Source organism: Myxocyprinus asiaticus, chromosome 14 (assembly GCF_019703515.2).
Source record: "Myxocyprinus asiaticus isolate MX2 ecotype Aquarium Trade chromosome 14, UBuf_Myxa_2, whole genome shotgun sequence".
NCBI lineage: Eukaryota > Metazoa > Chordata > Actinopteri > Cypriniformes > Catostomidae > Myxocyprinus > Myxocyprinus asiaticus.
The window spans coordinates 28361403-28378095 of NC_059357.1; the positions used below are offsets into that span (position 1 = coordinate 28361403).

Genomic DNA, 16693 nt, shown 5'->3' on the forward strand with positions numbered 1-16693 from the left:
GGTCCCCTTAAGGGTATCACCCCAGTGATAATTTATGTTGCTTGATTAGACATGTGAATATGTTATTTTCCACAGACTTAATAATTTATCCAGTTTTGCTGTGCTAGAAGAGCCAATGTGTCCTGGAGTGTGTCTGTCTCTCACACATGCATTCATGCAGAAGTCATTAAAGGGCACAACGGTTAGGTATAATTTGAGACAAGTTTATAAAATGTAGGCATGTTTGAAAGGCACTACATTTTTTGAAAACTGTTATTATTAAAAACAAAAAATCAGCACAATGGCACAACTGTGTACTGCAGGCATTTGTGTATTATTGCAAAAGGATGGAGGATGGAGATTTGCAATTAATGTCTGATTTTCGATCAGGTAAATGTTAATATTAATTTAATTAAAATTAATTTGCTGTATTATAAAACACATAATCTAGAACAAAAAAACAAAACAAAAAAAAACATAAATTGTTTCCATTTGTAATCCTAAAAACAATCACGCACACACACAAAAAAATGTCACAATGACAAATAAGACATTCAAATATAAGATGTAAGAGACCTCTCGTTTCTAATGAGAGAACAGAAAAATTACATCTGTAAAGAAGTAGTTGACAATATATTACAAATTATTTGTCTCAGCCTAGTACAACAAGCAGAGAAAACCCAAAACCTTTCAAAGTGTCACTTTAACTCACTTATGAAATTAAGGTGATTGCCTACATGTTATAATGGTACAGGAGCATCTAGAGGGAAAGGGCTTTACTTGTCTAGCTGCGGCACAAGCCACACAAGTCATGTAAAATGTGTATAATTTGCCACATTTGGATGGCTTAGGACACTGCACATGTGCAATGCATGCTTTTAGCTTTAATAATGAAATCTTCTGTCTCAGACACTGTGTTAAACACTGATTTCATAATAAGTGTTAATAAAATTTCAATAAAATACAAAAACATAGTCATGACCGTTATGAAGCCTTCCACATTTCCATTCATGCTTTCAGGACCCTTTCAATAGACTGTTTCTCCTCATCACATTTTTAACCTGTTCTCACTCTGTTCGTCACATCAAATCCATCTCAATATTACAATATTCAAATTCTAAAACAGTTAAACTGTAGTTATAGACAGACTATAACAAGGACAATGTACATTTGAATTCATGTCCAGCATTTCCAGAATAAAGTTTTAGTTTAGTTAATTAAAACATTAAATTATCGTTTAATAAAACATGTTAAAATTTCTGATTCAAGGCTCACAGAGACAGAAATGTGTGTAACCACATAAAGATACAGTATAAACAATACTGACTTGTGGCTTCTAACAATATTGACTTCATAATACCTTTAGCTTCCTCCATAACACTTCAGTAAGATGTTACGGATCACATCAGATGCTCTGCTCTTCAGACAAAACCAAATATTGACAATAAAAAGCAAAATGCACTTTTAACCACAGCTCTTCAAACACTGTCTTTCTTCAGATTGTTGGAGATGTGTGTCCTGGTAAGTCCAATAAGACTTGTTCTTTCTGGTGGTCTCATTCTGAACAGTTAGGTAGTTTCAGCACATCAACAGCCCAGTTCAGGGGCTTTTCATTCAGGAGCGTACTTTCAGAAATAAGCATTCCCAAGAATCATAATGAAAGAGAATCAGGCTTTGCCCATACACTCAGAAATTTTTTTAATAGGAACTCCTCGTCGTATCACTTTGACATAGATGAAAAGAGTGGCAGGAGACAGACTGGAGCCATCTGCTTTTAGCAGGTGAACATGACGATAACCTGGAGGATCATAAAAACATAAAAAAAAAAAAACATATCTGAAAAATATAGTTAAAAATAAAATCAATACTACATAAAAATGTGTTTAACTTCAAATTATAGTTACAAATGCAGCTGCAAAGGCAAGTCGCTAGGTTGGTATGTCGCTAGGCCTCAGGTTGCTTTGTAAACTTACAAATCAAAATCACATAACAAAAATACCAAAAAAAAATAGAGAGATGGTCAGACAGATAATCAGACAGACAAATAGAGAGACAGACAGATAGATAGATGTCACAAAGTTCTTATAGTCCAGGAAGGTAATAACACCTAACACACAAGACAAATTCAGAGAAGTTTCATTAATACCAGCATGAATTAAAAAGCTCTCCAGCTTGGATGCCATGCAAGGAACAGACATGTGAGCGACGAGCTCTGCGCACTTTGCTGAATTTTCGATTATTCTCATGTTATAATCTGGTGAAATTTGAAACACCCAGTTACACATTTGTCCTTTGTTGCAAAACATGGCAAAGAAGTCAAAATCCTCGGGCTCTGGAGACATTAAAAGACACTTACGTGTTTAGGATGAAAGCCCCGACAGGCCTACAGACTGGGGACTCGATTTGGATGGCGTGGTGGGAGAGGAGATCCAGCATCAGCAACATGTCGGTGATGTTGACGAAGATTCTTGCTGACTTGGAGGATCTCGCTGTAATACGTCGATCGATTACGGCGATGGAAATAAAATTCTCTGAGTTAGGTACAAGAGTGACTGATGTTGAAAAACTAATCGATTTTCTGGAATCTTCGGAGAGGGAATTAACCGGTAATCCACCTGTGACCAAAGTTGATTTGGAACATCTCCTTGAAAAGCTTGAAGATCTTGAAAATAGAAGCCGCAGGAATAACGTTCGATTGTTGGAATTCCTGAGCATGAGGAGGGCAGAGATATGGTGAAATTCCTAGATGAGTTTTTCCCGAGTCTGCTCAACATAACAGGCCACAAGCTGGAAATCAAGCGAGCTCACAGAGTGCCGGCTCACAGATCTGCTGAGGGAGACAGGCCCTGATCAATTCTGGCCAGATTTCTGAGATCATCCGATAAAGATCTTGTGTTGCGCCAGGCGAGGAGCAAAGGGAAGCTTTCTTGGAAGAACCATAATGTTTTCTTGTTCCCGGACTTTGCGAGTTCGACAAGAGAAAAACGCAATCGGTTCAAGGAATGTAAGAAACTCTTACATCAGAAAAAGATCTCGTTTGCTCTGATGTTTCCGGCCAAACTGAGAATAGAAATGAAGGTTGGTCACAAAGTATTTACATGTCCAAATCAGGCAATATCTTTTATAGAATCAATGTCTGAGTAAATCATTGGATGTTTCTCATGTGAGTAGACCTGACTCGCTGTACTTACTCTTGAGGAAGCTGGGCGACATTTTGGGTTTTTGCGTTGGCTCTGCCTAGCGGCTGGAGCTTGTTTTGTTAATAACACTTTTCCTTAAAGAAACTTTTGCATTGATTAAAGATTACTTTTGCATTGAAGTTCCCCGACAGATTGAGAGTGGACATTATGGATGACCACAAAATATCTACATACTCACACAAAGGATGTCTTTTATAAAGTTTACGGATTGTGTAAGTCATGGTATATACGTTTATGCGGCCTCCAAGTCAATTGACTTGACCATCCGGGGAACCGGTGATGTTGACGAAGATTCTTGAGCAAAGCTTGATCCTGTTGAGAGTCTGATTCTTAAAAAGGACAAAGATCCAAGTGAGTGTAAAAGTTACCGTCCAATCTCCCTGATCCAACTAGATGTAAAAATATTGTCAAAAATTTTGGCTGACCGGTTAAGTAAAGTTATGACATCTCTTATACATATAGATCAGGTGGGGTTTATTCGGGGCCGTAGCTCTTCTGATAACATCAGTATCAATATCAATATCATGTGTTCAGTAGCGAATGATCAGATTCATCTCACCATCTCACTTGATGCCGAAAAGGCATTTGATATGGTAAAATGGGATTATCTTTTTAAGATTTTGGAAATGTATAGGTTTGGGAGTACATTTATTGGTTGGATTAAGTTACTTTATAAACACCCTGTAGCAGCAGTACAAACAAATGGATTCATTTCAGATTATTTTACTCTGGATAGGGGAACTCGGCAGGGCTGCCCTCTTTCTCCTTTATTGTTCTGTCTTGCCCTGGAACCATTAGCAACTGTGATAACAAAGGAGGATGATTTTCCAGGGGTGATTGCAGGAGGTGTGGCACATAAGATTCTGCTTTACGCAGATGATATTTTATTATTTGTCTCTGAACCTACTAGATCTATGCCTTGCCTTCACAGAATTATTAATTCCTTTTCCAAGTTCTCAGGATACAAAGTTAATTGGTCTAAAGCCAAAGCTTTGGCTCTGACAGCGTACTGTCCAGTAACGGCTTTCCAGCCGGGCGCCTTCCAATGGCCCAAAAAGGGCATTAAGTATTTGGGAATTTTATTCCAGGCAAATTTGTCTGACTTAGTGTCAATTTTGACCCTTTAATAAAAAGATTTTCGAGCGATGTGGGCAGGTGGGCTTCATTACATTTATCGATGATTGGAAAGATTAATGTTACTAAAATGAATTGTATTCCAAAATTTAACTAGCTGCTACAGTCCCTACCTGTAGATGTCCCCCTCTCTTATTTCAAGTAATTTGATAGCATAGCGAAGTCCTTCATTTGGAATGGTAAACATCCCAGATTGCATTTTAATTAGTTACATAGGCCGATTGACAAAGGTGGGCTAGGCCTACCCAAGATGTTTTATTACTATGCGTTCAGTCTCAGACATTTGGCTTATTGGTCGCTTCCACCTGAGAGAGCCCCTCCCTGGTTTGTTATTGAGCAGGCAGTTCTTGCCCCTATTTCGCCGTTACAAAGCATCTCTATCAAACTAACTGGAAAAGTTAAGTTACACCCCGTTATTTTGCATTTACACTCGGTTTGGACTAAAGTGTCCAGATTGTTTAAATTGGACACTTATTTAAATGTTGCCTCAAGCATATGGCAGAACCCAAGATTATGTATTGGCAAGTCCCCTTTCTGCTGGCCAGAGTGGATTGTGAGGGGGGTTGCTACACTCGGTGACCTATATGATAGTAGTGTGTTGAGATCGTTTGAAAACTTGGTCCAACATTTTGGGATCCCCAGACCTCAGTTTTATAGGTATTTACAATTGCACCACCTGCTTTGTACTATTTTTGGGAGTAGCACACACCCCCCTGAGGAGGCAGATGCTTTGGGAGAGGTGATTGCAGCTTTTGGAAAAGGTCATGAGGCATCAGTGTATTACTCCCTGTTAATTCAGAGTATGGGGGATGGAGCTTTAACTTCTATTAAGAAATTATGGGAGAAAGATTTGAATTTGGTATTGGAGGATGGAGTGTGGACTAAGATTCTGAAAAATGTCAAGTCTGCATCTAGAGATGCAAGGGTTCGCCTTATGCAATTAAAGATTTTACAAAGATTTTATTGGACCCCCTCTAGATTATACAGGCTTGGTCTTAAAGACACACCCACATGCTGGCAATGCCAATCAGGAGTTGGAGACATAGCCCATGTTTTTTGGGGATGTGTTAAGATCCAAGATTTTTGGTTAAAGTTTCAGAATTATTTGCGTGACATTCTGGACACTCAAATTTTACTTTGCCCCAGACTTTGCATTTTGGGTGATGGGGAAGTTATAAATTCGGATGACAAATATATAAAAAATTGGGTTCCGACTAGCGTGATGATCGGTAGACAAATAATTTTAAGGGGATAGAATTCAGACAGAGTGCCACCATTTCCAGAGTGGTGTGCGGAGATGGGGAGGGTGGCGGCTTATGAGAAGATGATAGATGGAAGGCTGGGGTGGGAGGACTTATTTTTCAGGAAGTGGGGTAGGTATTTGGCAGTTTTGGAGGACTCTAGTGGAAGGGATGAGGAGGGAGATGTTTAGTTTAATTATGTATATTTATTATATATTTTATTTTTTATTTTATTTTATTTTTTTATTTTATTGTTTGTGTGTGTGTGTATTATTTTATGTGACCACAGGGGTGTTCTTTGGGGTAGGGTGGGGTTGGTGTTTGGGGAAGGATGTTAATGAGTGTTAAAAGTTAAATGTTGATTCGGTGTGTATATGTTGTGTTTTTCTCTGTTGTGCTTTCTTTTTGAATCAATAATAATGTTAATTACAAAAAAAAAGCTCTCCAGCTTAATCATGTCTCAGTGAACCAGAAACTTTTTGTCTTCAAGAATGGATACACACAGTTGAGGACTTGTTTGATAGCATTCCAAGAAGGACTGAAGCTGTTTTTTAAGCAAAGCTTGATCCTGTTCTTTAGTGTCCTTGACATTTTAAACAATGTTCGGTATTTCCATTATATTGCCCAGAAAAATGTATGTCAAAGTTTTTGAACAGCATTTATTGGGGGATATACACTATTAATCAGTTGAGCTTATAGGAATTGATAGTACAATCCCTTAGAATAACTGACACTTTCTTGATATCTTGGGTAGGGGGTAGGGGTACTAACTTCATTGGAATCATCAGGTGGGCACCCTCCTTCCTTGGTGTTTTGTTGATAAGCCCACGACACCTCCAAAGGGCTCAACAGTAACACCTGGCATCCCAGGTGCGCCCCCCTCCGCTTTTACCCCTCTTGGTCATTTTGCAGCCCAGTTGGGATCCTTTCGTTTTAGCCACAGCCAGTTGCTGCTTCGCTCTGACAGCGACCTGACGGCTTGTTGGAAAGCCTGCCCTCTAACTCCCAACCCCTTCAGCAGCCTAGTTGTTGATGTAGCTACAAAACCTCTGCAACCAATCTCTATGGGGAACAACTGGGTTCGCCAGCCCCGTTGTACTGCCTCGGCTGCTAGGTCCGAGTTCTTCAGCCTTTTACGTTCATATGCTTCACCAACTGCAGCCTCCCATGGCAAGGTTAGTTCCACGATGAACAGGGACTTTTGCGAGGTTGACCACAAGATCAGGTCCGGCCTGAGATTAGTTGTAATTATCTCGGAAAGATGAGCTTCTGGTCTAGATCAACCTGCATTTTCCAGTCCTGGGCAGCCTCCAGCAGGGTCGATTCCCTTCTTGCAGTTGGCTTCACTGGAAGAATCCAGGTATTAAGGGAGAGAATGCATTGGTAGTGGTCCTCCTTCCCTCCAGGGTAGAGAGAGAGTGCATTGGTAGTGGTCCTCCTTCCCTGCAGGGTAATCGGTAGTTGTCTCAGGACGTGGTTGTGCCTCCAGGTGTAACGGCCTTGAGAAAGACTGGTTTTACAGCCGATGAGGATGTGCCTTAGCGTTGCTGGAGTTTGACAGAGAGGACATGATGGATCTTCTCCAACCCACTGGTTTAGATTCTTGGGTGTGGAAAGGACATCGTAGGTGACTCTAATGATGAAACTAAGTCTACTTCCTTCCATCTCCCAAAGATCCTTCCAGGTGAGCTTACGATGCTCCAGGTTTTCCCAGTTAGTCCATTGGCCCTGTTTGGACTGCGAATTTGCCTTTATGCATCTCTCTGCCTCCTCCTGCTGCCGGACCTCGGCTACTACCAGCTTTCTTCTCTGGGTGGCTGTCACCTTGTGCCATATGGGTCTTCTTGCCCTAGTCCAAAACCCCCTCTTCCCTGCTGCACCTGTCCTACGATGTCTCTATGCCTGAGAGCAGATTTTGCTTGCTGTACGGCCTCAGATGGGGTCCACTTCCTCCCAGTTGCCAGACTGGGAGCCGCCACTTGTATCATAGCATCTTGAGACTCGGTCAGGGTCATGTCCAGCCTCACTTTGGTGCATTTGTACTCTACAGTGAGGCTAGAAACAGGCAATTCCAAAGCACCGTTCCCATACAAGCCAATATTGCTGAGGCAATGTGGGAGTCCAATCCACTTCTTGATGTACAAACTGACTGTCCTCTCCAGCTTCTCGACTTTGGTAATGGGGACCTCGTAGACTGTTAGATGCCACATCAGACGGGGCAGCAATCCAAACTGCAGACACCACAGTTTCAACTTACCAGGAAGCAATGTCTTGTCTATGCTAACAAGGCCTTTGATAGTTTCTTCCCTCAGTTGGTCACTGTGGTCTGAGTCCTTGAGGCTTGCATTGTACCATCACCCTAAGCTCTTGACTGGCATCTCCAATACCGTTGGGATGGGTGTTTCATCGATGTGGAATCTCTGGTCTACGAGTTTCGCTCCGACGATGGATGTGCTTCTGGACTTGCTGGCTTTGAACTTCATCCATGCCCACGTTATGTTGGCATGAAGCTTTTCCAGTAGACGTTTGGTACATGCGATGGTTGAGGTCAGGGTGGTCATGTCATCCATGTAGGTGCGCATGGGAGGTAGTCGCTGTCCAGACTGCAGACGTTCTCCTTCTATGACCCATTTGGAGGCTCGGATGATCAATTCCATTGCCATGGTGAAAGCTAGAGGGGAGATGGTGCACCCTGCCATTATTCTCACTTCCAGTGATTGCCATGATGTTGTGTATTCTGTTGTAGTGAGGCAGAATTGCAGATCTTTGAAGTAGTTTCTGACCAGGTGTGTGATGGTCGTTGGCACATGGAAGAACTCAAAGGCTGTCCAGAGAAGAAAATGGGGGACAGATCCAAAAGCATTAGCTAGGTCCAGGAATAAGATGTGCAGATCTCTTCCTTCCCTCTTTGCAGTCTGGATTTGATGCCATATCATGCTTGTATGTTCTAAGCATCCCGAAAAGCCTGGAATACCAGCTTTCTGTATCGACGTGTCAACCAAATTGTTCTTTTTCAGGTATGTTGTCATCCTTTGAGCAACAATGCTAAAGAAGATCTTCCCTTAAACATTCAAAAGGCTGATTTGCTGAAATTGGTTGATGTTCGAGGCATCCTTTTCCTTGGGGATTAACATTCCCCCTGCTCTTCGCCATGCTTTTGGGATGATTTGCTTCTTTCATGCCACCTTCATTTACCTCCACAGGAACCGTAGGACATCTGGAGCGTTCTTGTACAGCCGGTATGGAACTCCGTTTGGCCCGGGAGCTGAAGCTGCCCTTGCCTTTCTCACAGTTTTCTCGACCTCGCTCCACCTTGGCGGGCTGTCATCCAACTGATACTCTGGCTGAGGAATGGGTGGCATGTCTGGAGGTATCACCCTCTGCTCATATCTCTGGTTGCCTGTGTGTATTTCTTTCAGGTGGTCCTCCAGCTCCTTCTTTGGCACCTTAAGTGACCCGCTCTTTTCCTTTGAGAAGAGACCTTTCGCAAATCTGAAGGGATCTTTGTAGAAGGATGTTCTTGCCCTCTTCTTCTTTTTTGCGTTGAGTTCTGATGTTTTCTGCTCTCCTCAGTGTTCCCAGGCATTCCTTTAGGCCTGCTTGCAGGAGGTTTATGCCAGATCTCTCCTCCAATGAGGATTTCTTCCACTGTTTCCTCAAGCCCCATCTCTTTTTGATAAGGCGCTCTATTTCTTGCTGCCTTCTGGACTTGGGAGGGGTTGTTGTTTTCTTCTTTCCTCTCTCTTTTGCTCCAAACCATTCTGCCCCGTATGAGTAGATCAGATCGCTCATTTTCTCCAGCTTCTTTTCCGCTGTTACTCGGAGTCTGTCCAGGACCTTACTCAAGTCTGCGCTGACTGCCATCCACTCTTTCTTGCTACCGGACTTTGGCCACTTCACTTGAGGTCTGTGGCCTTGGATGTTCTTCTCCGTAGCAGACTGCGTCATGCTGGGTTCCAGGTTCTCAGATGTTGTGCTCAAATTACCCTCCTCGACCACTGGGGTATTGATGCTCGGTGGACTGTGGGTTGTATCCTGCCACTGAGCTTCACTCGACTGACTTTACTTTTTCCTCAAGAGGTAACTATCAATGCGAGGTCCCGGCCTCACCTCCTTCAAACACTTCATCCGCCCTTGACGTATTTTTAGGCCTCTGATGGATGTTACCTTGGACCAGCCACAGTTGCATATCCGGAGCTCTTGTCCCGCAGCTGGTGCTGTAAGTGCCGTGCCAATTATCCGATTCATCGTCGTGTTCATGCCAGGATCGGTTACTGGGTTGTCAGTTGATGAGTCATCTTCCGCCCCTGCTCTAGCAGACTCAAGGGGTATTTTCCTTTTTGGATTTTTTTTTAGCCATGTGGGGTGACTCCTATTCACTAATCAAAGCGACGGAGCCTGCCATCATGGATAGCTAGTCCATGGCAGCCCCATTGAGGTATCTTCCTCCAGTCAGCTGTCTTTCCACGCCGTCACATGATCTTTCCCTAGTTGTCAGCTGCACTTTCACAGCAGTCACTGGATTTCTCCAGCTTAACAGTTGAGTTTATAGGACATGATAGTACAATCCCTTAGAATAATCGACACTTTCTTGATATCTTGGGTGTGGGGTGGGGCACTAATTTTATTGGGGTCATCAGGTGGGCACCCTCCTTCCTTGGTGTTTCGTTGATAGTATGCTTCCGTACAGTGAGTAAGCTTGGAAAAAAAAAACTAAAAGGCAGAGATATCTTCAACAGGAAAGCATGTACAGTATATACTATATACAAAGTCTTATTTTCTTATAAAACAACCTTGCTGTAAGTGTAAACTAAACTCACACCCACACATACACATACCTGTTCGGAGGCTGGTGAAGGGCAGTGTAAATTGTCCTATAAAATCATTCTTGCTTTTGTGATCGTGATCTTCAACTACAAAACGCACCAAGGCCAGTTCAGGCACCTGTAACTGAAAGCTTAGAGTACAATCCCAGCGTGGGTTGAAACCTGCAGGGGAAGACACACACACACACACACACACACACACACACACACACACAGAGTCACGATCCAAATATGATAGGCAATATTTTACCTGGTTTTGCTTGCTCTGAAAAAAATTTGTTAATTTGAATTAAGTCAGAAGCATTTTTGTTAAAATACAGTGTAACTTGTTGAATGTTATTAATGTGGCAAAAAAGGTAGGGTGACCAGACGTCTTGGTTTATCCTTATTTCATGAGATTTGTCCCAGTATCCTGGCAATTCACAAAAAAATGTAAATACAGTATGCACTGGTTTCAGCTGCTACATTAAGATTAAGTATCCTTTAATAGTCCTTCTTGAGACTTCAAAAATGTGATCACATTACTAAAAGGGTTAAATTAACCAAACAGAGCATTGTAAGCAATGTAAATACCAATAAAACAACCACTTCTAATGTTTCTATCACACTCTAGAAAAAGGAATTTGTCTTTGCAGTTCTAACAAATTATACAAAAGTGCACAACTGCAATGTAGTAAACACCCTTAGTTCCAATACTGACACCATCTCAACGGCCTCACCATTGTTGTCAATGCGCTGAGTTTTGGCACGAGCCTTATCAATGGAAACTCCATGGATCTCCACCCAGACCTGCGGGTCCACAATGGAGTTGGGCTTGTCAGTGTTTATCTTGGGAAGCTGCTGGGCTGAGATCACCTGTGAAAGAAACAATAAACTTCACTAAGTACAGTTAAAAAATATTTGCAAAGTACACAGGAAACTGAGCAGTATTTATTATATTTTCGTCAAATTAAAGAGCCTTTCCACAACATTTTTAAGATTATGCAAGCCATGCTATTAAAATGTTGTAATAACAGAGAAAACAGCACTCTTCGCTCTTCTATGCACACAATTAATGAGCTACTATTTATTGCTCTCTTATACACTATGCATCTCATCCATTGTGTCTTTACATTTTAAAATACTCCTCAGTGATATATACATTAGCTAATAAGCCTTTAAGCTTAACACCTTACTCTAAAACTCAGTCAAATATAAAAATACCACATTTCAAATGATATATCACATTCCTTTTTGAAGGAGTTATTCAACAAAAACATCAGTGTGTAGACCTTGGTGCAGAAAGCCATGTGCTTACATGGCTATCGGCCTATCAAGTATTTTTGCTCTGGGGCCCATAAGATTCAAGTTACACCACTACAAAGATAGAATAGGAGGTGTTGCCAACCCGTATTATAAGTTGTGTAGGTGTATGTCCTGGCCCTCCACCTGTGTTCTCAGGGTCAAAGCTGGACTTAGGCTGACACAGAAAGTCAGGTTTGAGCACATATCCACAGCATCCATTGGGCAGAAAGCGTCCCTGGTTCAGATCCATCTGCTCTCCTGGTGTCTGAAAGTTCAGAGCCACTGAAGAACAGAGAGAAGTATGAAGCAACATGAAATGGCTTAACAATGGAATAATCTAAGAATTATTCTCTACATTATGTTAAAGGAATATTCTGGGTGCAATACAGAATTTAAGCTCAATCGACAGTATTTGTGGCATAATGTTGATTACCAGAAAAAATTATTTTGACTCGTGCCTCCTTTTCTTCAAAAAAGCACAAACGGAGGTTACAGAGAGGCACTTACAATGAAAGTGAATGGGGACAATTTTGGAAGGGTTCAAAGGCAGAAATGTGAAGCTTATAATTTTATAAAAGCACTTATATTAATTATTCTTTTAAAATGCATGTACCATTTGAGCTAAGTTGTTTAAATCATCATTTTAGGATTTAAGGGTTTGTTGACATTACATCATCATGGCAACGAAGTTGCAAAATTGGCTGTAACTTTACACAGAAAAGGTTAGTAAGCGAATTTATCCCACTAAAATCATGTTAACATGCATATTGTTTACATCTTGTGACTATACTTTTGAAATAGTGAGTATTTTAATGTTTCTGGATTGGCCCCATTCACTTCCATTGTACTGTAATTCCCTCACTGGAACCCAGATTTATGGGTTTTTTTAAAGAAAAGGAATGACGAGTCAAAATTATTTTTTGTGGTAATCAAAATTATGGTACAAATGCTGTCGATTGAGCTTAACTTTTATTGAAAACAAAATATTCCTTTTAAAAAAGCTGAGTCACCATTTAACCACATCAAACTACAGCTAATATACCACAACAAAACACTACAAGCATTTAAAGCTGAAGTGTGTTAAAATACTTTTCCCTATTAGAATGCTCAGTGAGCTCACCCATCTGGCAGCCAGCATTCCACATGTCCTGTGGGTCATAGTTAGAAGACTGTAGCCTCTGGCCAGATGGATAAATCCTGCTCAGCTGCCTACTGTTATGTCGAACAAACAGCTTTCCTACAGTGGACAAAAGCATACGCACACGCACCATCAAGCAAATGCACAGAGACATATAGTATACTCATGCAACCAAAAGAAGAAAACACATTTGTCTTCAGCTTTTCAAAACAGAGGGGCTGTTCCAGTTACAAGCTATTTTTATCAACAAGCAGCAATTTAGCATGACAAAATGCTTCATTATTACTTGTAGTTAGTGTAAATTTGTGATCAAGTTTAATGCTGTCATCCAAATTTAGATCATTATTGAACAAATTATATAGTCCTCCTATAGTTTCAATGTAAATAACTAGTTTTGCAAAAGGAAAGCTTAACTGTACCTTTACTGCTTTAAAGTATGAGTAGTTTGTAGTTAGGCAAACAGTTTCAGTGTAGCTTTTCCAACACTCTTTATAACATAAACACTGACACACAGGAAATACCAAAGCTGGCCAATTGTAAACGAACTACATGCAACTTATTGTGATAGAATAACTAAAGACCTAAAGCATGAAGAACATAACATGACACCAGTGAATATACAGTTTAAGATTGCAAAGGTTTGTTCTGTTCATCTCACCTGACTCTTTGATGAGTTTGAGCGCATCGTTCTCAGAGAAAGAGGACATTGCACTAGGAGGTCTCTGACTGGCTGTCTCGAAACCATTGAAGGGCACACTCTCACAGTACACCACCAGATCTGATAGCTCTGGACTAAGTTTGGAGCTCACGGGCTATGGAGGTAAATTATACACATAAATGCATGCACACAATAGATTTTTTATTTTAAGAAAAACAATTTAGGCAGTATACACACATTTCCTCCCTGTGTACTGTATCTCGATGCAGTATGTACAGTATCTAAATAATATACATGAGCTATGACCATACTGAAAAATGGACACAAAAATTTTATCAAGTATTCCAAATGCTATGCTAAACCAAACCAACAGAGTGGGAGTCAGACGTCTGAGACCACTTAATTGTTTTTTTTTTTGTTTGTTTTTTTTAACCTAATAAATAAACAAAAAGTTTAAGGAATTAGAGAACTTGGATGTAAAATGAAGATGAAATAAAATTCTTCTCCATTTTTTTAGACCACCAGTCAAATATAAGCATATATGTAACATTGACCAGGTTAACACTTTATACAAAAGTTCACTTTCCTTGCTTCCATTAAAGCACACAAGAAGCTCATGCTGGGATAACATAGACCATCAGGTTTTGTACAAACTTGTGGAGTCCAGCTCTAATAAATACTGTAATTAAAGGGAAATTAAATTAAAGTTTTCTTTTGTTTTTGACAATTCATATTCTTCATGCATATCGCCACCTACTGGGCAGGGAGGGGAATTTATAGCAAAAAAGGACTTAAATATTGATCTGTTTCTCATCCATACCTATCATATCACTTCAGATGATATGGATTTAACCACTGGAGTCTTATGGATTATTTTATGCTGCCGTCATATGCTTTTTTGGACCTTCAAAGTTTTGGTGCCCATTCACTTGCATCAACAGAGCTGAAATATTATCCTAAATATCTTTGTTTGTGTTCAGTAGAAGAGAGAAAGTCTGCATCTGGGATGCAATGAGGGTGAGTAAATGATGAGATAATTTTCATTTTTGGGTGCACTATCCCTTTAACAGCAAACAAAACATATACTAAGAAATTCTGAAATTCAAAAGTTTTCACTCAGATTGTCAAATTGACTATATAATTTGCACTGAAACATTTTTTATCAAAATAGAAAACAGCAAATAATATTCTACTTAGTGGTCTACACTTTTGGACCCCACTGCACAGTATACAGTATAACACTGAAATATCACACAATTAAACACAAAACAGTGTACTGGCCCAAAAGTATCTGCACTATAACAGAGTCAGCATCAAGACACACCTTTCCAGGGTCCTTTTTGTTTGAGCCCTTGTTCCCACCCCCTCCAGCAGCTGACTCCTCTGAATCTGAGCTTGATGTAAAGCTAGTGCAGCTGTCAGTCTTGCCCAGCAGACCACTCATCTTCTTCCCCTTCAGCAGGATTCGCCCCATCAACTCCTACAGTAAAAAAAGACAAAATATAAATGAGAAAACTGTTCTCCAAAACCACAAATTCTTTGTCCTCACTTGGGAGATAACCATTTTAGGAAAATGTGTAAGTGATATGCCTACAACAATAAGAATTAACATTAGAAGCTGGAATAACAACACTAAAGATAAAATAATTAGAAAGAATTTTGTCATGAAAGAAGAGTCTTGGAAACAGTGCAGAATGAGAGGGAGAATACTCCATAAATATGAAAAGTTTAAACTATATGACTATGAGCACTGGCATGTGTTGACTTCTTCCAAGTACTCAATAACTGCACATTTCACTGCACAAGAGCTCAAACTCTACTGGCTATAGAATGTATTTTTGGAGGAAGCAAGGGTCAGATATTTCTACTGATAAACCTCCAAATGCAAACAGGGATAGGCCAAAAGAAAGAAGGGAATAGGTGATGACAGCACTCTATCATTATGTAAAAAAAGATGTGAAATCATAACATCATGATGGGGAAACATACAGAAAGGCCACGCTCAGAATGGAATCCTACTGTACTGCTTACTGCATGCTTTGCAGTACATTCTATTTACTGCCAGCTATTTTTTTAACAAGTAGTATGTGAAGCAGTATGCAATATGCAAAGATATATGTTTCAAACTGTCATATGCTACATTGTTGTCACATGACCTCATTACATTAAACGTTTAATTTAGTGAGTAATCATCTCAGAAATAAATATGATTATTTTGCACTTTAATCCAATTTTGTGAAAAATCTCAAAGCACTTGTCTGTCTGATCAAATAAAGAGTAAACTTGCATGATAATACTACCAATTACTCCTATTTCACTGGAAATTAAAGGACGAGTGCATTGCATAGTTGGATACAGAACCCAGCGTAATGTGCTCTGAGTCTGTTTTATACTTTTGGCAAATGTAGTAGGTCTTTCGGGTATTCATATGAATAAAAAAAATGCATACTGTTCACATATATACATATACATATACAATAAACAAATAAAGGCAAAATATAGATGTGGGTAAAACAACAGGAAGATAAGATGTGCTTTTGACCTCAGGTGAGGGCAGCTGTTTGAGGGGTAGGTCATTGAGCGGCCTTCTCAGGAGCTTTCTGCCCAGAATAGAGTGAAGGTGCTGGGCCATCACAGCCTGCTGCTCCACTGAGCAATGATTTTCTAGAGACAAGATCAGAGGATACAGAGACGCCTGGAGAGAGGGAGAGAGAGAGAGAGAGAGAGAGAGACTTATAAGTAAAACTAATAACTGATAAACACATACAAAATCAGCACTTGGAATTCTGTTAAAAGTGCATGGAATTAAGATGTTTTTTTTTTTTTTTATGTTTTTTGGACTTGCACCATGGTAATACAATAGCTCTTTTAAGTGGAAATATGTATACTATAATACACAAACAAGCTATCATTCAGAACCATTCATAATTACACACTTTCATAATGTAATCATGGATTTTTAAGCCATACTGAATAACAAACTTTAAAAAACCACATGCGGCGGCTTTAAAATTCATGTTTGAGGTATGACTGTGTGTAATTTATGTTGTAGAACAAAACGTCCTTGTATTGCCAAGTAATGTTTACCACAGACTTTATTTTGCTCATAAGTTTAAAAAACCCCGTTATAAAACCCATAGGAAAATCCTCAGGGAACCCATGGCGAATTATCTTCCAGGTTCGCCTACAAATTGATGTTACGGCTGACCAGCTCTATATTGAACTGTTTCTCA

The 16693-nt window shown here is 40.1% G+C and overlaps 1 protein-coding gene across 1 annotated transcript in view; it reads right to left on the reverse strand.

Moving 5' to 3' along the window:
• Nucleotides 1–187: 187 nt before the first annotated feature.
• Nucleotides 188–16693, reverse strand: part of LOC127451951 (1-phosphatidylinositol 4,5-bisphosphate phosphodiesterase delta-3-A-like) — a 49126-nt gene continuing 32620 nt past the window's right edge. Inside the window, exons 8-15 of the mRNA XM_051717039.1 lie at nucleotides 16003–16155; nucleotides 14785–14940; nucleotides 13461–13614; nucleotides 12785–12901; nucleotides 11768–11946; nucleotides 11100–11235; nucleotides 10393–10542; nucleotides 188–1777 (exon numbers count right to left, since the gene is read on the reverse strand). Of these exons, the coding sequence (XP_051572999.1) occupies nucleotides 1647–1777; nucleotides 10393–10542; nucleotides 11100–11235; nucleotides 11768–11946; nucleotides 12785–12901; nucleotides 13461–13614; nucleotides 14785–14940; nucleotides 16003–16155 (1176 nt within the window). The 3' untranslated portion in view covers nucleotides 188–1646. The remainder of the gene's footprint in view (nucleotides 1778–10392; nucleotides 10543–11099; nucleotides 11236–11767; nucleotides 11947–12784; nucleotides 12902–13460; nucleotides 13615–14784; nucleotides 14941–16002; nucleotides 16156–16693) is intronic.